Raw genomic sequence first — 27,076 nt, 5'->3', positions numbered from 1 at the left:
TTATCGAGTTGTAGGAGTTAATTGCTCTGAATATTAGTTCTTTTCAGATATATATATAGAGAGAGAGAGATTTCCCCTCCCAATAGCAAGACCCTGTCTCTAAATACAAAAAACAATTTGTTTAATTAGCTGGTTGTGGTTGTGCACGCCTAGCTGCTTGGGAGGCTGAGGCTGTAGAACTACGTGCAGCCCAGGAGTTCCAGGCTGCAGTGAGCTGTGATGGCACCACTGCTCTCCAGCCTGGGTGACAGAGAGAGACCCTGTCTTGAAACAATAAAAATAAATACATTATGCCCAGTTAGCCACTTGGGATCCATCTTGAAAGACTGGCTTTTTCAGGTTCACATTTGTTCACAAATGCAAACACACAACACAACAATTCTTCATAATTTATATTAATAGATTTCTCTGAATGCCTCTTAGAGTTTACCATGTGCTGTGTGCTCTAAATGAATATAACATTAAAAGTTAGATGATTCTTTTAGTTCAATTCGAACGGCAATTTTTGATGTTCTTAAATTGGTACAGAGCCATAATCCAGAAGAGCGATGCAAAGCTCACTGAGCACATTCATTACCCTTCAAAGTCTTCGAAAACAGATTACTGGGCTTCGCTCCTAGAGAATGATTTCATTTCTTAGGTTCTGTGGTGCAGGCAGGTTTGGAAATCACTTATCTAAAAGTCCTTAATGCTTTGTGAAACTTAAGTTCACTCCATCTACCATTTCCTCAGAGCGCAGCTAGTATTAATGGAAATGACCCGTTGCATTTTACTTCTTGCGTGCTGTTACCAACACCGCCTTTTACTCTCCTTTGAAATAATTAAAAAGCACTGGGAAGGGAAAGCACTGCAGAATTTTACTAAACATAATCTGTTGCAATAAAATGTAACTAAATAAAATGACAGAAAACTGTGCCTTTTAGAAGAGGAATCAACTGCATGATCTGTGTGCTTTCCAAAAGCGTGGCTCACTCTTCTTCCGCAAGAGAAAACTACAACCAGTCTTGACAGGAAGTTGTTGGGTTTTTGTTTTTGTTAAACAGTTCTACCAAATAGTTTTGCAAATAGACCCAGGCTTGACTGGCAATTAAACATGAAACTTCCCATTGGGTATTTTCGAGACTACCACGGGGAATCAGCTACCAGCTTACTGCCATGTGGGAAAACTGCACGAGATTCCGGGATCGGAATCAAAATGCTAATTTAAAAGGTCAAGTGAAGCTGCGCCTCACGTTTTGGCGTGCCTGCGCTCTCTGCAGGCAGCAGCGAACAAAGACCCAGCAAGAGAAGGCAGAGGCTAAGACCCATCCCGTATCTGCTCTCCTGAAATAATTCTGGAGTCATGCCTGAAATGCCAGAGGACATGGAGCAGGTAAGAACTAGCAATTCAAGAAATGAAGCATTCTAGAGTAAGAGATGCTTTAAAAGCATTCCAGTGAACGCCTGCTAGAAACAATTGTTGTGTAAAGAAAATAGAAACGGGTGTCATTCATTTCCTTAAAACAACCTCGGGACAAGGAAGAATAAGCCAACTTTAGTTACTGACCTAGAGAACCAGGTTATGAAGAACTCAGCTAAGTCTCATTAGCTGACAAGAGTAAAATGCAAGACAGAATTGCAGTTTCATTTACCATTTTAAATGCAATTATGTATATAAAGTTTCTACATAAATAAGGTTTCTATCTGTAGTTGTGTGTTCCAGATGTTCTTTGTCTTTGTATTAATCTGCTAACATAACTTTTAGTTTCAGGCTGCTCTCTTTAAATATATAGACTTCACCACCACACCAAGTTGTACATTGTCTATGTAAGAATGGCGTTTGATTCGCATAGACCCTACCATCATTAAAGAAAATGATTAAAAACCATATCCAAACATATGCCCCTAGAACTGTACCCAACTTTTACGGGGAAAGTATCAAGTCAGATTCTCAAAAGTAGCCAAGTTAAACTCTTTCTGTTCCTCAAGGCTAGGCTGCTCTGAGAATCAGAATGCTAATTGCATATGCTTGCCCTTAAACCTTTTTCTCGTTGAAGAAGGAAGAATTATTTTCTTTTCTCCCATAGAAAGGTAAGATTACATCATGTGTTGCGACTAGAAACTTTAAACCGAATTCCCAGTTTTTAAGAGAGGAGTATTAAGATGATCTTGGCTGCTCCCCCGGCCCTCCTCCCGCCCTCTTCTTTGTTGTCCCCGGATTATACTTGTTTAGCGATGGGGCAGTCCTCAAGGATTCCCTAAATAATGCTAAACTGATGAACAGTAATAGCCTGTATTTAAAAAAAAAATCGGAAAATAAGAAACCTCAGGCTGTCTTCGATTACTGTTCTAGAGAAACTTACGTTTACACAAATGAGGAAATGAGTTTTCGTTGGGGTTGGGGAGAAAGGAAAGTCACGGTGTTCTGACGTGGAAAAACTCCTTTAAAAGGCTGCTTAGTCTTTAGTTTGAAAATAAACCAAAAAGGATTAGGAGACGGGGAAAGGCCCTAGGAAAATCCAAGCAGTGGTCACGTTTGTGGGCGACGTTTAGAGCTTGTTATCCTGGGCACACAAGAACCGTTGGACTATTCGGTGCAAAGTTGGCAAATCCTACACGGCCTGTGCCAGGGTTTACTTTCTGCATAAATTTCACAGGCGTGCGACCCGGGTGGGAACTTTTTGCGATTTTGAACTGGAAGGGAAATAAGTCGGCATCAGCACTTAGGGCTGATTGACTTTTAAAAGGTGGTAGAACGCCCAGCATTACACGCTGCTGCTTAAATTCTCGGTGCTTACCAAGGCTGGGCTCGCGTGGCCCAATCTTGCAGTCCCCGAGGCGGTGTTTCTCAAAGGGTGGGCTTGATTCTGGTTAAACCCGTTAAGAAGCCGGACCCCGGGCTCGTTTCTCCTTATGTAATTATGGGTAAAGTCCAAGGACCTGCATTTTGAAGAGGTACCTAAGTAGTTCATCTTCCTTTCCCCACAACTTTTATTTTAATTAAAATAGTTTTACATTTTGAAATCTCACACACAGGTTTTTTCTTTTTTTAAGCATCCAGGAAGACAAATGGCTCAGACGCCAACCCTTTTCTTTTATTCCTTGTCTTTTTCTAAATCTTTAAAACCCACACCTAGGGCTCTAGAGATGTGTCCATTATGCTCTACCCACCTCCGCCCCCGCCCCCATGACTTTAAAATGCTTTCTTTCTACTTTATGTGTTGCTCAGTCGATCCTCATGCACTAAGCAGTCTGCAAACTTGAAACTCAAAGCGATCCAGTTCAATCTTTTCCCGAGTCAAGAAAAAATAGAAAAAAAGTAGACGAAAAAGCACACAAATAAAATCTCCGAAACAAAACCTGAATTCACTGCCTCAGGTCAGGGCCTTTCTTTTGTGTGTAGCTTTAACCACCGGCGCGTGGGCTGGGGGCGGACCGCGCGTGCCCTTCCTCTTTCTGGGGCGTCGGCAGAACGTGGCCAATCAACGGGCGCGGCTATGGCAGCGGAAGCCGGAAGCGGCGAGCGGGGTCGTTCTGGGCCTAGGGGAGGCGGGCCGAGGGCGTCTGAGCTGAGGCCCGCGTCGATCCTGGGTTGGAGGAGGTGGCGGCCGGTGAGGCTGCGGCGTGAAGACGGCGGGCATGGTGGGGCGGGAGAAAGAGCTCTCTATACACTTTGTTCCCGGGAGCTGCCGGCTGGTGGAGGTGAGGGAGTCGGCCTGGGCGTCTCCGGTGGGAGCGGGGTCGCCGAGGGGGACAAGCCGCCGGGGCTCGAGCGGCTTTCAAGGCATATTCCGCCCGGGTCAGAGCCTCCGGCAGGGAGTGGTCTCACTGCCACCCTCCCAGACCCGGATCCGAGGGTGGCGCCACCGAGTTTGTTTATCTCGGCGCACACGGGTCAGTGTTTTTTTTCTTCCAGCCACTGCGGCAGGAAGCAAGTAGGTGGAGGTTTTACTTTCGAGTTCAGTCTCTGCTCCTGACAACAAAGAGGTTTTTCAGAGTTGTTTCTGTTTTGATTTTGTTTTTCCCCGTTTCTTCGTCTTTGATTCGTGTTCCTCGATCTTACAAGTTCGTAGGTTTGAGAAAGAACAGGAAAAGGTGACTTCACACAAATAACAGTGCTGGAGATGACAACTTACTGAACTCTAAGTTCTCAGCACGATTATGCGCTTGAAGGGTTTTACTTTAATCATCCACTGTGAGATTCTGTTATTGCCTCATTTTAGAGATGAGAAAACAGGCATAGAGGGTGAGACATTGGCCCACGTTCATTCCGTAAGGTTGGAGCCTGGACTTCAGATACAGGTTTGTGTGACTGACTGTCTGGGGCTTTGAACCACAACGGAGTTTCCCTGAAGGAAGGTTATGATGATGATTGGAAGATCCATCTCTGGTGCCCCTCGCACCCCCGCCCCATCTTGTTCCATTCCACTTAAGGGCTTCCAGCATTAATCTGACAACAGAACATATCCAACCCTGGGGATAAGAACACTGCTAATGCCCAGACCATGTCTTTTGGAGAGAAGAGAGAATATAGGAGATGGCTGTTTTTGTTAATGCAGTCTTCGTGCTTCCAAATGTACTTAGGGTTTAGGGTTTTCAAATCACGTTGGTTCTTTGAGGCTAAAGTTAAGATAAATGGTATGTTAAACCTCTATGTTGGTAGGTCCTCCAGACGGTGCTGAGTGCATGTTACGTATTGTATGTTTACATTTATATGTATGCATTCGGTGTACGTGTGCATATAAAGCTTAATCTACTTTCACAAAAGAAGTTCAGTATAAAATGAAAATAGCTTTTCGTGTTTTCCTTCATTAAAAATGAAACAACGAAGAGCTTGGCACAGACTTACTGCTGTCAAAACCTGTAGAATTAAAGCTTACTGACTCATGAGAACGAGAACTGTCTCATAGTTAATGTTAGAGAAGCAGCCTAGAGTGGTTCCTGTTAGTAATACTGTCTGTGGGGCACAGTAGGGTCACAGTAGGAGTTAGACCAGTCCCACCTAAGTAGTTAGAGAATCTTAAAAAGTATATCTCAGTAATGTTTACTTAAAAGGTCTGTTTCTGGGGAATTAAAAAATAAACATGAAACTGTGCCAAGTTTTAAAGTTTCCAAAAACGACAAGGCATTTACTTTTAGGGAAGCCCCTTCCACATACTAGTAATAGTCCGTTCTTTACTTTTCTCGGCCTTTTTTAGTAGACATTAATGCAAGTGTGCTACAGTAGAAATCACTGTCGCAGAGAACTGTGTTGGACCATTCGGAAAGTGCCATATATCTCCCATTACCTATACAATTTGGTATCATTCGATTAGATAGAATAATAACAGTAGCTCCACATTTATTTATATGTATTTAATTTTTCTAGAAATTTTTTTTTGGTGTCCATAAATCTGGTCCCTTGGAGTGGTTGAATTCCGTACTTCAAAGTTTAGACAATAAGAGGAAGATACGTTTACAGTAACTTAAACTGATACTAGATCTACTTTCCCCCATATAATAAAAGTTGAGAAAAAGTAGACTTCAGGCAAAGTATTATCAACTCTTTATTGTGCCTTGAGTGAACTAGATAGCATTTTGTTCTTTCATTCTGAGTTTCTTAAAGTGTTTAGCCATTTCTTCCTTGTGCACAGCTAAAATAATTTATGGAGTGCAGGTCCAAAGTAGTTTTAGAGGGACATTTCTTTTCTAAAGAACGAACCAAAAAGCCCCGACAAAACAGTGTAAGAGGCAGAGTACTGTTTATATAGGAGCTCAAAAATAGAGATATTTGTTTGGCATATTTTAAATTTCGGAGTAATGCTTATTCAGAGGAAAAGTTACCTTGTTTAACTAAACGAAACTATTCGGACTCCTTGTGGTAGGAATAATATGGAAACTGTTAGAAATGTAGAACTTTAAAGCTCAAAGAGCCTTAGTCATTTTGTCTAAATGCCTCCTCCATGTACCAGTGAGGAATTAGATCAATAGAGATAGAATAACTTCTTAACACCAGTTTGTGGCAGAACAGATAAAACTAATCATTCATGAAACCAAATATTAGTTCAAAGGATTGAGACAAAATGCAGTGTATTTGACTTGATCAGAGAAGCAAGAAGACTCGGGTTCTGGTTCCAGCTTTTTTACTGCAGACAAAACCTTTAACACCGGACTTCTTGTTTCTCGCTTTGGAAATACCTTTTGTAACAAGCTTTTTTTTTTTTTTTTTTTTTCCTTCTTGCTCTGTCACCCAGTCGAGTGCAGTGGCTCAATCTTTGCTCACTGCAACCTCTGCCTGCAGGGTTCAAGCGATTCTCCTGTCTCAGTCTCCCAAGTAGCTGAGATTTTAGGCGCCCACCACCATGCCAGACTAGTTTTTGTATTTTTGGTAGAGACAGGGTTTCACCATGTTGGCCAGGCTGGTTTTGAACCCCTGACCTCAGGTGGTCCGCCCACCTTGGCCTCCCAAAGTACTGGGATTACAGGTGTGAGCCATGGCACCTGGCCTCAAACTGCTGTTATTAAAAAAACAAAAACAACTAACTATGATTATATACTCATATAACATGTTAGTTTTCTTTTTTGTTTGTTTTTTTGAGACGAAGTCTCGCTCTTGTTCCCCAGACTGGAGTGCGATGGTGCAATCTCAGCTCACTACAACCTCCGCCTCTTGCGTTCAAGCGATTCTCCTGCCTCAGCCTCCTGAGTAGCTGAGATTACCTACAATTACCTTTTAAAAATATGAAACAGTGTACAGTACCCAGCGGTCAGATATCAGTGCTGAAGATTTTTATTAAGAGTGAGGATCTGAAGTGCAAGCATTTACTGAAATGGAAATGATACTGCACAGCATTCTCTTTGAAAATTAACATGAATAGGCCGGGGGCGCACTGGAGGCCTTACTATGTACTGGAGGCCTTACATAGTAACCTAGGGGTATAAGGATATAAAGTTGCATTTTCTCCTGCAACTCCACTTCCTTTTTTAAGTTAAGCCTATTATATTCCCTAAAGAGCCTTATTCTTCTCTATACTTAACACTGCATCAGCTCCAAAATGCTCTTAATTATAATAAAATCATCTGGGCTGTTATTTAAGTTGCACTAAGTTAGCAAAAAATACTGCCAAACTATGACAGTTCTTAAGATTTTTTTTTTTAATTCATTTAACAGAGATGTTAAAATGAAACAAGTGTACTTCACAGAATCAGTGAAGTACCCAGATCTTAATTCACTGTTTAGTAACTTTTGTGGATTGTATAATGCTTTGGCTTCTATTTCAAGTTTTCTTTTTTAAGGGGAAAGATACTGTTGTCATTTTGAGAAAGGTAGATGGCACTTTTTGTTTTGCTTGTATAAGAGAAACAGATTTTTATGAAAGCTTTGAACTTTCCTGGAGTTCAGAGTACCCTAGTCCTCTAAGTGCAGTCTCCAAATCACAATGATCAGCATCACTTGTTGGAACTTGTTGGGATTGCAAATTATCAGGTCCCACCCCAGACCTTTGTGATCTCAAAGCCCTCCAGGTGATTCTGATCCACACTGAAACTTGAGAACCACTGACCTTAGGAACTGTGGTTACCTGTTCCTTTGCTTCCCTACAGTGAACCAAAAAAGTGAGAAACTCGGAAGAAACCAAATTATCTCTTTTACAGTATTTTTTCAGGAATCTTTAGAGTATTTACCCTGTGTAAATTGTTTTGTCTGTTGTATCTGTACTAGACTTGGCATGTTTTCTCCTCTTTACAGTTCAATCTTTGTAGAGCTGTTTTCTTGCCAAATTTCAAAGAAAATATTTTGTTGGCTGAAATCCTTGTTTTCATAGATCAATTGGTTTAGAGCCAAGTTTTGCAACGCAGCCTGAATGAAATTGCTTTCAACTTTTAAAATGTCTTGAAATTGGTTGAACTAAGGAAAAATAATCCTAAGAATATACCTTTATACTATCTTTCCCTGTTAGTCTTTTCATTTTAGGTTTTGATATGCTAGAAATACTTGATTTTGGTGTCTTTTTTTTTTTTTAATGTATGTATTCGGCTAAGTAATTTAATTGAGCTAAGGGCTTTAAATGGTCTTTGGTATTGTATATGTATTTAAAGTTTTTGATAGCTCAGAATTAGATGACTATAACAACTCTTGAGATAAAATAACTGGTTTTTTTTTAATAGTAAAAGTTGACTTTATTCAAGATCCTGGTGGGAAATTTGGTGTTACCCATCTTGGGAAGAAGGGACATTTTGGAACTATGCTTGGAAACATAGAATTTAAATTGTTTCCTAAATAGTGGTTCTTTTTCATTTCTGTGTGTAAGAATTTATTTGTTTCACAGTAGCAACACAGATCTGCTTAAAATATTTTTTCTTATCCTTTGTGTTTATTAATTTTAGCTTTTTTTTTTTGGAGATGGAGTCTCGCTCTTGTTACCCAGGCTGGAGTGCAGTGGCGCGCTCTTGGCTCATTGCAACCTCCGCCTCCCAGGTTCAAGTAATTCTCCTGCCTCAGCCTCCCGAGTAGCTGGGATTACAGGCGCCTGTGACCACGCCTGGCTAATTTTTTTGTATTTTTAGAAGAGGTGGGGTTTCACCATGTTGTCCAGGCTGGTCTTGAACTCCTGACCTCAGGTGATCTGCCCAGCTCAACCTCCCAAAGTACTGAGATTACAGGCATGAGCCACTGTGCCTGGCCAATTTTAACTATTCTATGTAGGTAAATTTAGGGTTAACTAAGGAACATTTACCAATTTGGTTAAACTTAGAAAGCATTTAAGTGTTGTAAGGACCAAGTTTTTTTTCCTCCTCATAAATTCCTTTGAAATGTTGATTCTCTACCTTGGGTCCATCAACGTATGATAAATCATTGAGACTTGAAAGAACATGAGACTTGAAAGAACATTTGGGATTAAAATCTGAAGACCAGAAATGTCAGCTTGTAAATATATTGGCAGATTTGACCCAAATACTAATCAGGCCTTAAAATAGGTAAACTTAAAACACATTTCTCTCTAGATACTCAAAGAGCACCTTCAGTCATATCTATAGGAGCAAGACAAATTGTAAAGTCTTATAAACTGAAAAATGTAATATTTACTATTTAGGTACTTGGAGCAAAAGTATAAAAAAAGTTGCTGTTTATTCATTTGGGCATTGTCAATCATAAAACTAGGATTTTCTGTTAACATAGGAAATATAAATCTACATAATTCCTTGCATATCATCTTGTGTTCTTTTCCTTGGGAAAGATTATTATAACTTTTTTTTAATTAAAACAAATTTTTTTTTTTTTGAGACAGGGTCTCACTCTGTCCCCCAGACTGTAGTGCATGTCATGATCTTTGCTTATTACAGCCTCGATCTCCCAGGCCCAAGTGATCCTCCCACCCCAGCCTCCCAAGTAGCTAGGACTGCAGGCATGCACCACCAGTAGCTCAGCTAATTTTTGCTTTTTTTTTTTTTCTTTTGTAAGAATGGGGTTTCACCAGGTTGCCCAGGCTGGTCTCGAACTCCTGGGCTCGGGTGATCCATCCGCCTTGGCTTCCCAAAGTGCTGAGATTAAAGGCTTGAGCCACCATGCCTGGCAAAAACTTTTTCTTACGGGATACAGTGTTTTGTATGGTTTGATTAATCATTGTTCTAACTTTATTTATTACATTTTTAAGTGTGTTTTCTGTTTTTTTATTTTAAAATTTATTTTATAAATATAAAGTATATTTTACTTTTTTTTTTTGTATTGAGACAGGGGTCTCACTATGTTACCCAGGCTGGTCTCAAACTCCTGGGCCCAACGGATTCCCAAAGTGTTGGAATTACAGGTGTGAGCCTGGTGCCCGGCTCTAACTTAACCTTAGAATTGGCTTGCAGATATGGGACATGAACCAAAATATGTAGAATTAAGAAATTTAGGGAACAACGATGGTGACTAATTTATTTGAGAGAATTATTTTCAAAGTTAGTAACTCTTTCTTTCGCCCTTCACCTTCTAGGAGGAAGTTAACATCCCTAATAGGAGGGTTCTGGTTACTGGTGCCACTGGGCTTCTTGGCAGAGCTGTACACAAAGAATTTCAGCAGAATAATTGGCATGCTGTTGGCTGTGGTTTTAGAAGAGCAAGACCAAAATTTGAACAGGTTAATCTGTTGGATTCTAATGCAGTTCATCACATCATTCATGATTTTCAGGTATGATTTAGGTTATTTTAACGTATACATGAACAATATTAAGAATTGTCTGGATGATATAGAAAATATCCTTGCTCTCAAAGAAATTACTATGCTTGAAAGCTCTAAAGCTATAACCTATTATGCAGTAGCATTTTTTTCATTTAGTATGACATGGCATATGCAATCCTTAAAGTTAAATTTTGACACGTTGACAAAGACAAATATGAAGTATTTTGTAAAAAGCTTAATGTTTATAGAGTGCCTTCTAAGTAATACTTTCTCTGCAGATGGTTTTCAGATGTTACTGTAAACCTCACAACACTGCAAAATAGTTTTTTTCATTTTAGAGCTAAGGAAGCAGGGTCAGGTTTTTGGTATCACTGATACTATTCTTGCTTTGACATGGATTTATTGGATATTTGCATCATGTTAATTGCATTAATGATAGCTCTTTCCTCCTGTCCAAATTGGGGGATAAAACTTGTTTTGATTTAGAAACACTTTCGTTTTAATCTGTTTTGTTTTTGTTTTTGAGACGTAGTCTTGCTCTCTTCCCTAGACTGGAGTGCAGTGGTGGAGTTTCAGCTCACTGCAGCCTCCGCCTCCCAGGGTTCAAGCAGTTCTCCTGCCTCAGCTTCCTGAGTACCTGAGACTACAGGTCTGCGCAGCCACACCTGGCTAATTTTTGTATTTCTAGTAGAGATGGGGTTTCACCATGTTGGCCAGGCTGGTCTCGAACTCCTGACCTCAAGTGATCCGCCCTCCTCGGCCTCCCAAAGTGCTGGGATTATAGGTTTGAGCCACCACGCCCAGCCTAGAAACACGGTTGTTTTATTTTCAAACGGGGTCTCACTCTGTCGCCCAGCGTGTGGAGTACGATAGATCGATCACAGCCCACCGTAGCCTTGAGTGCCTTGGCTCAAGTGATCCTTCTGCCTCAGCCTCCACAACAGTTAAAAGTACAGGCTCACGCCACCACGCCTGGCTGATTTTTAATTTTTTTTGTAGAGATCGAGTACCACTATGTTGCCCAGTCTTATCTCGAACTCCTGGCCTCAAGCAGTCTCTCACCTCAGCCTCCCAAAGTGTTGGAATTACATGCATGAGCCATCACAACAGAATAAAAATACAGTTGTTGACAGTTTGTTTTCTGGTGTGTGTCTACATATTATGAAATACTCTTTTCAGTCCCTATAAATATTTTAAGTTTGAATCTTGCAGGGAAAAGAAGCAGCATGACAGAATTACGCTAGAAATTGTAATGATTTATTCTTAGTTGAAGGAATGTTGATTTAATGCACATTTTTCTCTGAATTAATTTTAAGAAGGCTGTAATACCTCTTTCATTTTATTTTGAGTTAAAAAGACATCAATGCTTAACTTCCAGCCCCATGTTATAGTTCATTGTGCAGCAGAGAGAAGACCAGATGTTGTAGAAAATCAGCCAGATGCTGCCTCTCAACTTAATGTGGATGCTTCTGGGAATTTAGCAAAGGAAGCAGGTAATGATGACTTTATAAAATTTTCATAAAATAATAAGTGATTGCTGAGTTTTTAAAAATTAAAGTTTGATAGATGGTTATTCGTTTTATATATCATGAAAAACCATTCTAAATTCCATGAAAGAGTAATGTCATGTAAAAATTTAATGGATTTGTCTTCTTTTTTTTGTAGCTGCTGCTGGAGCATTTCTCATCTACATTAGCTCAGATTATGTATTTGATGGAACAAATCCACCTTACAGAGAGGAAGACGTACCAGCTCCCCTAAATCTGTATGGCAAAACAAAATTAGATGGAGAAAAGGCTGTCCTGGAGAACAATTTAGGTAAGATGTAATCTCTTTAGCCCCTGATTGTTTTGAAGACTTTAAAATTTTTTATACCTATACATATAAATGGTTTTAAATTTAAGATGTTAGTCAATGAATGTGACTCATTAGAGAAAAATTAAAATATATTTAATCAAAAAATAAAAAATTCTAAGAGATAACTACTATGAATCCTTCAAGACAGTTTCCACTATCAGTGTTTACATATTCATCTTTGCGCATAGAAAACAAGTCAGGTAATGCAAGCTTTTGTGTAACTTATTTTCAGAAAACAGGGCAGTATAATAGAGTGAGATATTCTGTTATATGTATATGTATTCTTGTATATGTATGTTATTCTGTTATATGTATATGTATTTTGTTTTTATGTATTCTGTTATATGTGTTAGCATTCTGTTACATGTATGGTGTTTCTTTTTTCCTATATGTGAGTTTGTGTATAATACACATCTCCTTATATAAAAAGTATACACTCCTTAGAAAAAATGTAAAATTACTAAGAATAAAAGTTCTCATAAATACTGCCTTAGAGAGATAAACACCAAATGTGATTAAGTGTGGAAGCATTTTTACATATTTTCAAAAAATGTGTGCATGTTGTTTCATAACCTGTTTTTTTCTCCCTCAACATCTTTGCATTTCAGTACAAGTGGAGTGAGCTCTGGGATATCTTAATCCTATCAGTGGCTGCATAGAATTTAATTTAATGAGCCCCTGCACTAAAACTAGTGCCTTAGACTGTACTATGGCCTTGAGAAGCAGCCCTAGCATAGAATACCTTACTAATGGACATTTAGGTTTTTTTTAAAGTTTTCTTGTATTACAAATTATTCTGTCGAAATCATCCTTGAATACATTTGTCTCAGTTTATTTCGTGCTGCTAAAACAGAATACCAACAACTCGGTAATTTATAAAGAACAGAAATTTATTTCACACAGTTCTAGAGGCTGAGAAGTCCGAGATCAAGGTGTGAGGATCTTCTTTCTGGCCCTCAACAGGGCAGGAATGCTGTGTTCTCACATGGCAGAAGAGCAGAAAGGGATATGCTTCTTCCTTCAAGCCCTTTTATAATGGCATTGATCCATTCATGAGAGCAGAGCGCTGATGACCACCTAAAGACCTCCCAAAATGCCCCATCTCCCAACACTGTTGCTTCATGGATTAAGTTTCAACATGGATTTTTGGAGAGGACAAAAACATTCAAACCATAGCAATATCTAAGTTCTCTTGTCATATAATTTAAAAGAAAATGTTTGATTTGCAGTTAAAATGTTAACTATTGTATACCATCAGCAGGGACCGTTATATAATCTAAATATTAATGAGTGGTTGTAAAACTAATGTGAACGCTCATATACCCTTCACATAAATTCACACATTTTAATGTTTTGTCACATTTGTTTTGTACGTATGCTTTTGCCAGACCCATTGATAAATAGTTGAATTTCATCTCCAGATACTTCACCTTTTATCTTCTAACACCAAGAATGTTCTTTACATAATTACAATGCAATTATCATACATTGGAAAGTTAACATTAATATGATACTGTAATCAAATACAAATCTATTTAAGAATTTTCTCATTTATGCCAAAAATGTCCTTTATTGCTTTTGTTTTTTAATCTAGCATCCAAAGACTATTCATTGCATTTAGTTGTCATGATAGGTTTTATTTTTAATGATCATAATAATGTAGGATTTTATATATAAAACTAGTCCAAATGACAGAACATACTTAGCAAATGTGTTTTTGACTTTTCTTCTTTTTTTGTTTTTTGAGACAGGGTCTCAGTCGCCTGGGTTGGAGTGCAGTGGAACACAGCTCACTATAGTCTTGACCTCCTTGGCTGAAGCGATCCTCCCACCATGAATGGCTAATATTTTTACATTTTGTAGAGATGAGGTCTCACTATGTTGCCCAGGCTGGTCTCGAACTCCTGGGCTTAAGTAGTCCTCCTGCCTTGGCCTCCCAAGTGCTGGAACTATAGGCATGAGCCCCACCACACTCAGCCTTGGACTGTTTTTAATTTTATTTTTGAGGCAGGGTCTCACTGTGTTGCCCAGGCTAGAGTACAATGTTGCAATCATATCTCATTGCAGCCTTGAACTTCCAGGCTCAAGAGATCCTCTTGCCTCACTCAGCCTCCCAAGTAGTTGGGACTACAGGCATGTGCCACTATGCCCAGCTAATTTTCATTTTAATTTTTTGTAGAGACAGATTTTTGCTATGATGCCTGAGCTGATCTTGAACTCCTGGCCTCAAGTGATCCTTTTGCCTTGGCCTCCCAAAGTGCTAGCATTATAGGCATGAGCCACTGCGCCTGGCCTTGACTATTTTTACATTACATTGTCACAAGTGAGCTGTGTCATTATGTTTTTTTTTTTAATTAAAAGGCAAGGTTTCTACTTTGATATTATTTAAATCCATACCCTTGTATCTTACATCAAAATATAAGAGCCAGTCAGCTTTAAAATATTTGCTTTTATTCTTCTCTAGGAGCTGCTGTTTTGAGGATTCCTATTCTGTATGGGGAAGTTGAAAAGCTCGAAGAAAGTGCTGTGACTGTTATGTTTGATAAAGTGCAGTTCAGCAACAAGTCAGCGAACATGGATCACTGGCAGCAGAGGTTCCCCACACATGTCAAAGATGTGGCCACTGTGTGCCGGCAGCTAGCAGAGAAGAGAATGCTGGTAAGAAGGATTCCTGAGACCTGTCTTAGCGAAGGTCCACTTTGTCTTTTCCATGCTTGAACTTTCATAGCTATACTTGGAGTATTACTGAGTGAAAGCCAAAAGTGCTTTTTTAAAACTATTAGACCAAATAAAAGTGGTTTACATGTAGTACACTATATTCCTGAAGAATAAAAATATTATGCTCTTCTGTCTACATTTATTTCTTATGTACTATAGACCCCATCATTTCTTTTATTGGAAAGTGTTAGAAAACTTCAAAATAATCACCTAATGTCTGTTAAGAAGGTACTGTTTGGGGGCTGGGCATGGTGGCTCACACCTGTAATCCCAGCACATTTGAAAAAGTTAGTATTAAATATAATATCCATACAAAGACAGATGAGACTGATTTAGTTTAGAATATTAATATGACCGCAGTTTTTTAATATATGAGAATTATATTTTGTAATATATAACATGACAATATTTAAGAAAGTTTAGCTCAACTTGAATGGTTCTATTAAGTTTTCGTTTTAGGGTAATTAAAATACTCATTAAATTGGACTGTTTTCATAAAATCTGTAATCACATTTTATATTCCCACCAATTAAGTAAAACTGGAGCCTTTTATTTTAAAATTCTTAAGGTTTAAATTCTAGAAATTGCTCTTTTGTGTTTTGCTGGGAGTATTAGTAGAAACTTGATTTTAGATACCTTGATGAGAGCTTTCCGGAAAAAGAGGGTTGCATTTTAGTTCCTGGACCTTGTTCTAAATAAGCTTTTTTGTCAAACCTCTTATCCTGCTCAACTCAAAACGTTGAAACTATTGAATTCATTGTGTCATTGTTCTTAGGATCCATCAATTAAGGGAACCTTTCACTGGTCTGGCAATGAACAGATGACTAAGTATGAAATGGCGTGTGCAATTGCAGATGCCTTCAACCTCCCCAGCAGTCACTTAAGACCTGTAAGTACATGGCTTTAAAAACCTTCTCTAGATCCATCGCTGTGGTATATATTATTGCTGTGTTGGGTAACTTCATTTCTCAGTACTAATCAAAGTGAACTTTGCTTGTATGCTGGCTGTTCATAGTGCTGCTTTTCTCGAAATTATCATCTATAGAGAAGATCATGAGTATTGAAGTTTGTAGAAAATGTATTATTGTCTTGATCGTGACAGGCATTTGGTTTATTTTTCCAGGGACGATCAAACCAGATTTCTTACGCTAAGAGCAAAAATGAGTAGCAAATATAAAACCTCAAAATGGCCAGGCGCAATGGCTCATGCCTGTAATCCCAAAACTTTCGAAGGCTGAGGCAGGAGGATCCCTTGAGCCCAGGAATTTGAGACTAGCCTGGGCAGTGGAGGGAGATCTCATCTCTGTTTAAAAATATATACATATTAAAAGGTCAGGGGGAACAAAGCCCTCAAATATAACCTTTCACTTACTTTTGATTTTTTTGTTTGTCTTTCTTTAAAGATTACTGACAGCCCTGTCCTAGGAGCACAACGTCCAAGAAATGCTCAGCTTGACTGCTCCAAATTGGAGACCTTGGGCATTGGCCAACGAACACCATTTCGAATTGGAATCAAAGAATCACTTTGGCCTTTCCTCATTGACAAGAGATGGAGACAAACGGTCTTTCATTAGTTTATTTGTGTTGGGTTTTTGTTTTTTTTTTTAATGAAAAGTATAGTATGTGGCACTTTTTAAAGAACAAAGGAAATAGTTTTGTATGAGTACTTTAATTGTGACTCTTAGGATCTTTCAGGTAAATGATGCTCTTGCACTAGTGAAATTGTCTAAAGAAACTAAAGGACAATGTTGCCCTGTTTGCAGTAGTTTTCTTTTATCATTTTGTTTGTCCTGGCTAAACTTGGAGTTTGAGTACAGTAAATTAGATCCTTAAATATTTGAGAGCCAGGATGAAGCAGATCTGCTGTAGACTTTTCAGATGAAATGCATTGTTCATTCTCATAACCTCCATATTTTCAGGATTTTTGAAGCTGTTGACCTTTTCATGTTCATTATTTTAAATTGTGTGAAATGGTATAAAAATCATTGGTGTTCATTATTTGCTTTGCTTGAGCTCAGATCAAAATGTTTGAAGAAAGGAACTTTATTTTTGCAAGTTACGTACAGTTTTTATGCTTGAGATATTTCAACATGTTATGTATATTGGAGCTTCTACAGCTTGATGCTTCCTGCTTTTATAGCAGTTTATGGGGAGCACTTGAAAGAGCGTGTGTACATGTATTTTTTTCCTAGGCAAACGTTGAATGCAAACGTGTATTTTTTTAATATAAATATATAACCGTCCTTTTCATCCCATGTCGCCGCTAAGTGATATTTCCTATGTGTGGTTATACTCATAATAATGGGCCTTGTAAGTCTTTTCACTATTCGTGAATAATAATAAATATGTACTGCTGGCATGTAATGCTTAGTTTTCTTGTATTTACTTACCTTTTTAAATGTAAGGACCAAACTTCTAAACTAATTGTTCTTTTGTTGCTTTAATTTTTAAAAATTACGTTCTTCTAATGTAACATCTGATATATACAAAAGAATATAGTTTAATATATATTGAAATAAAACACAATAAAATTAACACTTGATCCAGAATGTGAACTACCACCCCATCCTAGAATGTTACAGATATTGTATCTATTTGTGCCAACTGATTTTTTTTAACTAAAAATTAATAGCTATATAATCTTGTTATATTATATATTTGATCCTTGAACAGTATGGGTTTAGGAGCATCAACCTTGCACAGTCTAAAATCCACTATAATTCTTGACTCCCCAAATACTTAGTAAAAACCTGTTGACCAGAAGCCTTACTGATAAACATAGTCGATTAACATATTTCTATCTTCTGTGTATTATATACTGTATTCTTAAAGTAACCTAGAGAAAATAAATGTTAAAATCTCAGGGAAGGGAAAGTATATTTATTCATTAAGTGGAAGTAGATCATCATAAAGTGTTTTTTTTTTGTTTGTTTGTTTTTGAGACAGGGTCTTGCTCTGTCGCCCAGGCTGGAGTATAGTAGTGCATTCTCAGCTCACTGCAACCTCCGCCTCCTGGGTTCACACGATTCTCCTCCCTCGGCCACTCAAGTAGCTGGGATTACAGGCGCCTGTCACCACGCCCAGCTGAGTTTTGTATTTTTAGTAGAGATGAGGCTAGGCTGGTCTCGAACTCCTGCCCTCAAGCAATCCACCCACCTTGGCCTCTCAGAAACGTTGGCACTACAGGCATGAGCCACCACACCTGGCCTGGATATCATAATAAAGTTCTTTATTCTTATCTTCATATTGAGTAGGCTGAGAAAATTAACTGGGAAAATTTTACTGATACCCAGGTCCTACCATGGGCTTACTGACATAAATTTTGGTAATTGAGGCCTATAAATTTATTTTTAGATGTTTTCCAGGTGGTTCTAAGATTGCCAGTCTGGCATTGCATTTGGCAACCACTAAATTAAAGCATTTTGTTTTATATTTTAAGTTACTACATTTCATACAGTGCAAAATTAAGTTTCAGAGAGTAGAAAGTGTAATTCTTCTCTAGCCACCCATTTTTCATCTGTGGAAGAAATCAATGTAGGTCAGTTCCTTACATACGTTTCTAGAGGTACTCTGTATATAGAAGAATGTAATCACAAAACACACGTGTCCATGCTCTCACTCTCTGCCCTCACAAAGAATAACATACAATTCTCTGAAGTTTTTTTCATTTGGAATTTGTTGTATATTATATAGAATGTCCTTTTTTTTTGAGACGGAGTCTTACTCTATAGCCAGGCTGGAGTGCAGTGGCCTGATATCAGCTCGCTGCAACCTCCGACTCCCTGGTTCAAGCGATTCTCTCCTGCCTCAGCCTCCCGAGTAGCTAGGATTACAGGCACGCGCCACTACACCCAGCTAATTTTTTTATATGTTTAGTAGAGACGGGGTGTCACCATGTTGGCCAGTATGGTTTCGATCTCCTGACCTCATGATCCACCCACCTCGGTCTCCCAAAGTGCTAGGATTACAGGCATGAGCCACCGTGCCTGGCCAAGAATGTCCTTTTTTTAAAACTTCATTTAAAAATTGCAATATTGCAGAAAAGTTGCCACAATAGCGTAAAGAATGCTTATATTGGCCTGGGGCAGTGGCTCAAGCCTGTAATCCCAGCACTTTGGGAGGCCGAGGTGGGCGGATCACGAGGTCAGGAGATGGAGACCATCCTGGCTAACACAGTGAAGCCCCGTCTCTACTAAAAAATACAAAAAACTAGCTGGGCGAGGTGGCAGGTGCCTGTAGTACCAGCTACTCGCAAGGCTGAGGCAGGAAAATGGCGTGAACCCGGGAGGCAGAGCTTGCAGTGAGCCGAGATCGCACCACTGCACTCCAGCCTGGGCGACAGACCGAGACTCCGTCTCAAATAAAAAAAAGAATGCTTATATTTACCTTTCCAGATGCCCCAGTTGTCAGTGTGAAGCACATCTACCCAATCATTTTCTTTCTACATGCAGACCACATGTGTATACTGAACTATATAAGAATAGGTTGAAGATAATGATGCTTCATCACCCACTTAGTATATAAACCTCAGTGTATATTTTCTAAAAATAAGAATACACATCTACATACCCCAGAAATTACCATTCAATTTTATAGGTTCCCATTCACGTTTCATCAGTTGTTCCAGTTGTCCTTGATAGGTCTATGCAGTCCAAAATTCCTCGTGTGTGTCGCCATGTTGCTTTAGCTTCAAGGTGGAACATTTCCTCAGTGTTTGTCTTTCATGGTTTTGACCTTTTTCACATTTCTTTGCATAAGAAACCATAAGTTGACATCGATAGCCCCAATTCCAGTCTTGTTCCACAGCGTTTATTTTGGCTCTTCCCATGTTTGTGGCACCTTTCTCTGACAGCAACCTAGTTCTCAATTCTTTTTTTTTGAGACAGGGTGTCAGTCTCACCGAGGCTGGAGTGCAGTGGCACAATCTTGGCTCACTGCAGCCTCCACCTCAGTCTCCTGAGTAGCTGGGACTATAGGCATGTGCCACCACACCCAGCTGAATTTTGTATTTTTAGTTTCGCAATGTTGTCCAGGCTGCTCTCAAACTCTTGAGCTCAAACGATCCACTCACCTTGATCTTCCAAAGTGCTGGGACTACAGACATGAGCCACAGGGCTCGGACCTCATTATTTTTTTATTTTTTTGAGATGGAGTCTCGCTCTGTCACCCAGGCTGGAGGCGCAGTGGCATGATCTCGGCTCACTGCAAGCTCCGCCTTCTGGGTTCATGCCATTCTCCTGCCTCAGCCTCCTGAGTAGCTGGGACCACAGGTGCCCATCACCACCCCCGGCTAATTTTTTTTTTTTTTTTTTTTTTTTTTGTATTTTTAGCAGAGACGGGGTTTCACCCTGTTAGCCAGGATGATCTCAATCTCCTGACCTCGTGATCTGCCCACCTCGGCCTCCCAAAGTGCTGGGATTACAGGCATGAGCCACCGCACCCGGCCTCGGCCCTCATTATTATTATATTTATTAATTTGCTTCATTCATCCATAAGAATAATTCTGATGACACTAGCCAAGTCTTCCTCTGCTCCCCACTTGACACAGGCCTCCGAGCCAGCTGAGCATTCCCAGACCCATGTGACCTGGCCCTGATGCCAGTGACTACAGGGACCACTGTACCTGGTCAAGGATCCTCCCGACCCATAGAGCACTGCACCAAGAATCACATGTGCCACTATTTACCAGCAGAGCACCAAAGAGAAGGAACTCGTTCCTTTTTTGGCTGCATGTCTCCCATTGTATCAATGAGGGAATCACAATTTAATCTATTGGTGTACAGATGGTCCCTGACTTACAGTGGTTCAGCAGGATTTTTTGACTGCAATGGTGTGAAAAGTAATCACATTCAATAGAAACCATACTTCAAGTACCCATACAACCATTCTGTTTTTCACTTTCAGTTTAGTATGTAGTAAATTACGTGAGATATTTAACACTTTGCTATAAGATAGGCTTTGTGTTAGATGTTGCCCAATCGTAGGCTAATCTAAGTGTTCTGAGCATATTTAAGGTAGGCTAGACTAAGCTGTGATATTCAGTAGGTTTATGTATTAAATGCATTTTTTACTTAGGATATTTTAAAGGTATGAAGGATTCATCAGGATGTAACCCCATTGTAAGCTGGGTATCTGATTGGAATATAAGTTAATTATACCCCTTTGGCAGTCAAATCATCTATCTCATCAACATTAAATATAGTAGCAGGCTTTTTTTTGTTTTTTTTTTTTTTGTGCAGTAGGTTTTAATTCAAGGGTAGGCTACTCAAGATAATTGTTTTACTTGAAGGAAGTATTATGTATAGTGAAAAGAAACAACTCTAGATTCAAAGGTGATTTTTTTCACATGTTAGTAGCAAGTTGCTTTTCCTTTCAGAGCTTGAAGTAGTTTTTAGGGTTAAATGAAAAGAATACCACCTATTTCACAGGTCTGTCATGGAAATACTTGGAACAGATAGCAAATGTAGCTGTGGACTTAACAGATGCCCAAGGGTTGGGGTATGGGGGAGAAATGGTGGTCTTGTAATATTACCTTCACTTTCAGCTGTAAGATATTAGGAGTTTTTTCTCGTAAATAAGATTACTAGTGGTTTCTCTTTGTGATTTTTAAGTATTTTCTAGATTTATTTTAGTATTTTGGAAATACACTTAAAATATTTCAAAGAAGATAAATTATTTTGTAACTTGTTTTACCTAAGGACTCCTGAAAGTTCTTTTCTGTATTTTGCTACAGAAATAGCCAGAATACTTGAATTTGTATGCATATAAATGTATCTCTGGAAATTGAATACATTCACTCCATGTATTTACTTGCAAGTGATTTACATTGAAATATGGCCATGAAATTGCCCAGCTCTGTCTACAGTTACTTTGCTTTCCGTAGTCCCCATTTCAATTCTAATTTTTGACATATATACACACTACATATTATTGAACAATTTCAGTTTGTTGTAGATTTAAAAAATGTTGACTTTGAAATGAAAAATTGATATAGAGGCTTTAAAATGTTTTAATGTGAGATGTTAAAAAGTATTCAGGATAAGTCAAACACTTTGGCATATAGGAGGGCTGGAAATAATTTTTTATTTTCCTTATACAGTGTCACCCTCAGGCTTTATGTGCCTAGAACACATAATGTCCTTGGAAAGTGGAAAGAGGGATGATGGTTCTGGCCTTCAGAAGTGTTTGTCTGTAGTTAGAATTCACCCTGAAACTAGAAGTCAAGAAAAGAAGAGGAAAAAATAGATGCCATATGATATGATACCAAATAAGATGACACCAATATCTATGTAGTTGGATAACATTTCTCTCAGCAGCATGAGGGACAGTCATCTTTCATAAAGTTAACCCCAAAACATTCTGAATTTTTCTTAATGACCCGTTGCAGATCTATGATCTGTAACCCACTTAAGTATGCCAAACCAATTTAACACAGTCTCTGCCTACAGACAGTGTTATCAGACCCAGATTATTTATTTTTTTTTAAATCTTGAAGACTTGTGAAAAAGATGTGAACTTTGGTGAATAGATTGGTTGCATCCCAAACTAAGATTTTTTAAAAAATGTTTTTAATTGTGAAAAGAATAGTGCAGGCCGGGCGCAGTGGCTCAAGCCTGTAATCCCAGCACTTTGGGAGGCCGAGACGGGCGGATCACGAGGTCAGGAGATCGAGACCATCCTGGCTAACACGGTGAAACCCCGTCTCTACTAAAAAATACAAAACTAGCCGGGCGAGGTGGCGGGCGCCTGTAGTCCCAGCTACTCAGGAGGCTGAGGCAGGAGAATGGCGTAAACCCGGGAGGCGGAGCTTGCAGTGAGCTGAGATCCGGCCTCTGCACTCCAGTCCGGGCGACAGAGCGAGACTCCGCCTCAAAAAAAAAAAAAGAATAGTGCACACAAGAAACTACATTAAATGTATGTACAGTTTACAGAATAATGATAAACTCCTGTGTACCTGCCGCTCAAGTTAAGAACATTGCAAGTACCTTAGAAGCTCTGCAAATGCTTTCCCCCATTGTTTCTGTATTAGGCATAATTTTTTCTCTAGAGAAAAGAAACAATAGGGTGTGTGTGTGTGTGTGTGTGTGTGTGTGTGTCTGTGTGTCTGTGTTATTTTTTTCTTTTTTAAGAGATGGGAGTCTCAGTATGTTGCCCAGGCTCAAGTGCAGTGGCTATTCACAGGTGCAGTCATAGCACACTACATCCTGGAACTCCTAGCCTCAAGCAACCTTCTCATCTCAGCCTCTTAAGTAGACAGGACTACAGGCATACACCACTGTGCTCAGCTTGTGGCTGGCAGACTGAAAACCAGGAGAGCCAATGTTCCAGTTTGAGTTGAAAGGCAGTCTGCTGCAGAACCAGGAAGAGCTGATGTTGCAGGTGAAGTCTGAAGACTGACTGCTAGAGAATTCTTTCTTGCTTGGAGAAGATTAATCTTTTTATTCTACTCAGGCATTCAACTGATTAGATGAGGCCCACTGACATTATGGAAGCTGTATTAGTCCATTCTCATGCTGCTAATAAAGACATACCCAAGACTGGGTAATTTATAAGGAAAAGAGGTTTAATTGACTCAGTTCAGCATGGCTGGGGAGGCCTCAGGAAACTTACAATCATGCCAGAAGGGGAAGCAAATATGTTCTTTTTCACATGGTGGCAGAAAGGAAAAATGGTGAGCAAAGGGGAAAAACCCCTTATAAAATCATCAGATGTCATGAGAACTCACTACCATGAGAACAGCATGAGAGTAAATACCCCCAAGATTCAATTACCTCCCACTGGGTCACTCCAGTGACATTTAGGGATTATGGGAACTACAAGACGAGATGTGGGTGGGGACACAAACCATATCAGAAAGCAATCTGCTTTACTCAAAATTCACCAATTTAAATATTAATCATATCCAAAACACCTTCACAGACATCCAGAATAATTGACCAAATATCTTGGCAGCTCATGGCCCAGCCAAGTTAATACATAACATTAACCATCATAGTATCATTTTTTTCCCAGAGGTAATCATTATCCTGACTCTTTTTTTTACTTTAAAAAAATTGTAGTAAAATATACATACCATAAACTTTACCACCTTAACCACTTTGAAGCATACGGTTCAGTAACATTAAGTACATTCACATTGTTATGCATCCCATTTCCAGAACTCTTCATCTTACAAAATTAAAACTTTGTAGCCATTAACAACTGCCCCTTTTCTCTCCCCCTGCACCTGCTAACTAGCATTCTTCTCTGAATCTGACTACTATAGATAACTCATTCGAGTGGAATCATACAGTATTTCATACAGTATTTGACTTGTGACTGGTTTATTTCAATTAGCAGTAACATTCTTAAGGTTCATCTATGTTGTAGCATGCTGCAATGAACATGGGTGGCAAATCTTTCTTTGAGAGATTCTGCTTTTAGTGCTTTTGGATATATACCCAGAAGTGGAATTGTTGAATCACATGGTAATTCTATTTTTGATCTATTTTTCTGATAGTAACCATCCTAATTGGTGTGATGTGGTATCCTGATGTTTTGTTGTTGTTGTTGTTTTGAGAAGGAGGCTCACCCAGGCTGGAGTGCAGTAGCACTATCTTGGCTTACTGCAACCTCCGCCTCCTGGGTTCAAGCAGTTCTCCTCCCTCAGCCTCCTGAGTAGCCAGAACTACAGGTGTGCACCAGCATGCCTGGCTAATTTTTGTGTTTTTAGTAGAGAAGGGGTTTCACCATGTTGGCCAGGCTGGTCTTGAACTCCTGACCTCAGGTGATCCACCCACCTCAGCCTCCCAAAGTGTTGGGATTACAGGCGTAAGCTACTGCACCTGACCGGTATGCTGACTTTTGTATCAGATTCTGGATTATCTTTATGGTTATTTATAATCTCTGTATGTATCTCCTATACATTATTCAGTTTGAAAAATAGGTACAAGCACACATCTAGCTATGGGAAAAAGCACACTATTTCTATTGCTAAGTGACAGTTCCCAGGAGATGATTAACTGAATGTCTTTGGCTTCAGTTTTCCAGAGAGTTTACAGAGCTCGTTAGGATCCAGTGGGCAAAGGCGTGAGTAAGTCTTGGGAAAATTAGATCTACCATAGGATGGTACTTTGAGGCAGGGACAGGGTGGTCAGTAAGAATGTGGTAAGCGAAACAGAGTTACCCAGTATTTTCGGTTTCTGAGCTAATCATCCCCACATCTGACTCTCAGGCTTATGCTTGGAAGGTAAAATAAGGATCCTCGTGTATTCCAATCATCACAGCATGGAGAGCAGAGAAGGAACAAATAAGAAGCTGGTCCAGGCTCATCCTGGCATTCTAAGATAAGACTTAAGGAAAAAAGGTGGTATAATTGCAGAAGCCCTCTTAGTAATAAGAGGTGGTGCAATTGCAGAAGCCCTCAACTTACTCTCGTAAGTCGTTTTGCCAGTCTGGACATCTTGCCTTATATTTCCCACGTCTCTTCACTATTGTTCCAGAATTTCCTTTGTCTCTTCTGTGTTGGGTCTCCTGTTACCTGTGTTTCATTTCTTTCCCTTTGTTGTGCTTTCTAGTTTTGGCTGCGCATCTTTCAATAGCTTCCTGAGAACAAGGCTCCGTAATAGATCAAAATGTGAAGACTCAACTGTGAGTGCCTGGGTATATAATTTTAAGCTGGGTAACCATTTTTCCCTGGAATTTTGAATGCATTGTTCCACCGTGTTTGTGCTTCCAGTGTTGATTTTGTGAATTCCAAAGACATTACGATTCCTTGTCCTTTGTATGTTTTCCTCCCTTCTCTGGAAGCTTGTCGGATCTTCTCTGTGTCTCTAGTATTCTGAAATTTTACAGTGGTGTCCCTTGTTATAGTTCTCTTTTCATTCATTTTGCCTTGTACTTGGTAGGTTCCTTCAATCTTTAAACTTAAATCCTTCACTATCTCACTGCTATTTTTCTCCTATTTTCTTTCTCATTCTACTTTATAGATATCACGTCTCCTATTCTGCCTGTAGTGGCTGAATAATGACCCCCTCCTCTTCCCCAAGATATCCGTGTCCAAATCCCTAGAACCTGGGGCTCTTACAGCATGTCATTAAATTTAAAAATCTTGAGATGAGGAGGTTATCCTGGTGTGTCCAATGTAACAAGAATCCTTTTAAGAGGGCGACAAGAATTCAAAGAAGTAAGAAATGTGATGATGGAAGCAAGACGTCGGAGTGATGCAAGGAAGCAGTCACAAGCCAAGGAATTTGGGCCTCTTCTAGAAGCTAGAAAGGCAAGAAAACGGATTTACCCCTAGATCCTCCGGAGGGGGCATGACCCCGACAATACCTTGGGTTTGGCCCAGTGAAACCCATTTCAGGCTAGTGACCTCCAGAATAGTAAGACAGTAAACGCATGTTATTTATGCAATGTGTGATAGCATCAATAAGGAACTAATACAAGGATTCTTTGATTTTCATATTTTCTTCCCAATTTTTCAGCTCTATGTCTTTTTACATTCCGAGAGGTTGCTTTGACTTTTTTTTTTTGAGATGGAGTCTTGCTTGGTCGGTTGCCCAGGATGGAGTATGGTGGCGTGATCTCAGCTCACTGCAACCTCCGCTTCCTGGGTTCAAGCAATTCTCCTGCCTCAGCCTCCCAAAAAGCTGGGACTATAGGCGTGCGCCACCACACCCAGCTAATTTTTGTATTTTTAGTAGAGACAGGGTTTCATCATATTGGTCAGGCTGGTCTTGAACTCCTGACCTCGTGATATACCGGCCTTGGCCTCCCAAAGTGCTGGGATTACAGGAGTGAGCCACCCTGCCCGGCTGCTTTGACTTTTTAATACCCCTCCAAATTCTTCTACTAAATTCTTTTTTGCTACCATCTTCTTGATTCCTAATAGCTTTTCTTTGTTCTCTGTATGCTTCTTTTAAAAAAAAAAAATTCGCATCATTATCATGTTTCATGGATGTATGGGTTCTCATATAGCTCAGAAATATCAATGGTAATTTTGTTTTCGTTGTGTGGAGTTTTTTGTCGTTTTTTATTTTGTCTTCAGGATATCTGTTTCCTCCATACTGCTTTGTTTTGGTCTTTTCCCCACCTCAGTGGAAAACCACTATTCTGGTACCAATATAAATGGTTTTTACATTGGTAAAAATGTAGTTGGGTGAAGAGGTGACCTGCCCCTCCACACCTGTGGGCATTTCTCATTAGGTGGAACGAGAGACTTGAGAAAAGAAATGAGACACAGAGACAAAATATAGAGAAAGAAAAAGTGGGCCCAGGGACAGCGCTCAGCATACAGAGGACCCATGCTGGCACCAGTCTCTGAGTTCCCTCAGTATTTATTGATCATTATCTTTACCATCTTAGAAAAAGGGAAGTGGCAGGATAATAGGATCATCGTA

At 39.5% G+C, this 27,076-nt stretch overlaps 1 protein-coding gene across 2 annotated transcripts; it reads left to right on the top strand.

The window, feature by feature from the left end:
* The first annotated feature begins 1,014 nt into the window (after positions 1-1,014).
* Positions 1,015-17,245, top strand: MAT2B (methionine adenosyltransferase 2 non-catalytic beta subunit). Of its 2 annotated transcripts, none has more exons than XM_017889034.1 (7): positions 1,015-1,372; positions 9,936-10,130; positions 11,500-11,614; positions 11,787-11,939; positions 14,443-14,636; positions 15,472-15,585; positions 16,100-17,245. In XM_017889034.1, exons 1-7 carry the CDS (start codon positions 1,343-1,345, stop codon positions 16,268-16,270), a joined length of 972 nt encoding a protein of 323 aa, XP_017744523.1. In that variant the 5' UTR covers positions 1,015-1,342; the 3' UTR covers positions 16,271-17,245. The 2 variants fall into 2 exon arrangements, with proteins under 2 accessions (XP_017744523.1, XP_017744522.1); XM_017889033.1 differs by lacking the exon at positions 1,015-1,372 and adding an exon at positions 3,351-3,681.
* Positions 17,246-27,076: the final 9,831 nt, after the last annotated feature.

This window comes from Rhinopithecus bieti, unplaced genomic scaffold (assembly GCF_001698545.2).
Source record: "Rhinopithecus bieti isolate Rb0 unplaced genomic scaffold, ASM169854v2 scaffold_15850, whole genome shotgun sequence".
In the NCBI taxonomy this organism is placed as follows: Eukaryota; Metazoa; Chordata; class Mammalia; order Primates; family Cercopithecidae; genus Rhinopithecus; species Rhinopithecus bieti.
The sequence above is the reverse complement of the archived record's forward strand: the minus strand, read 5'-3'. Positions and strand labels throughout refer to the sequence as shown.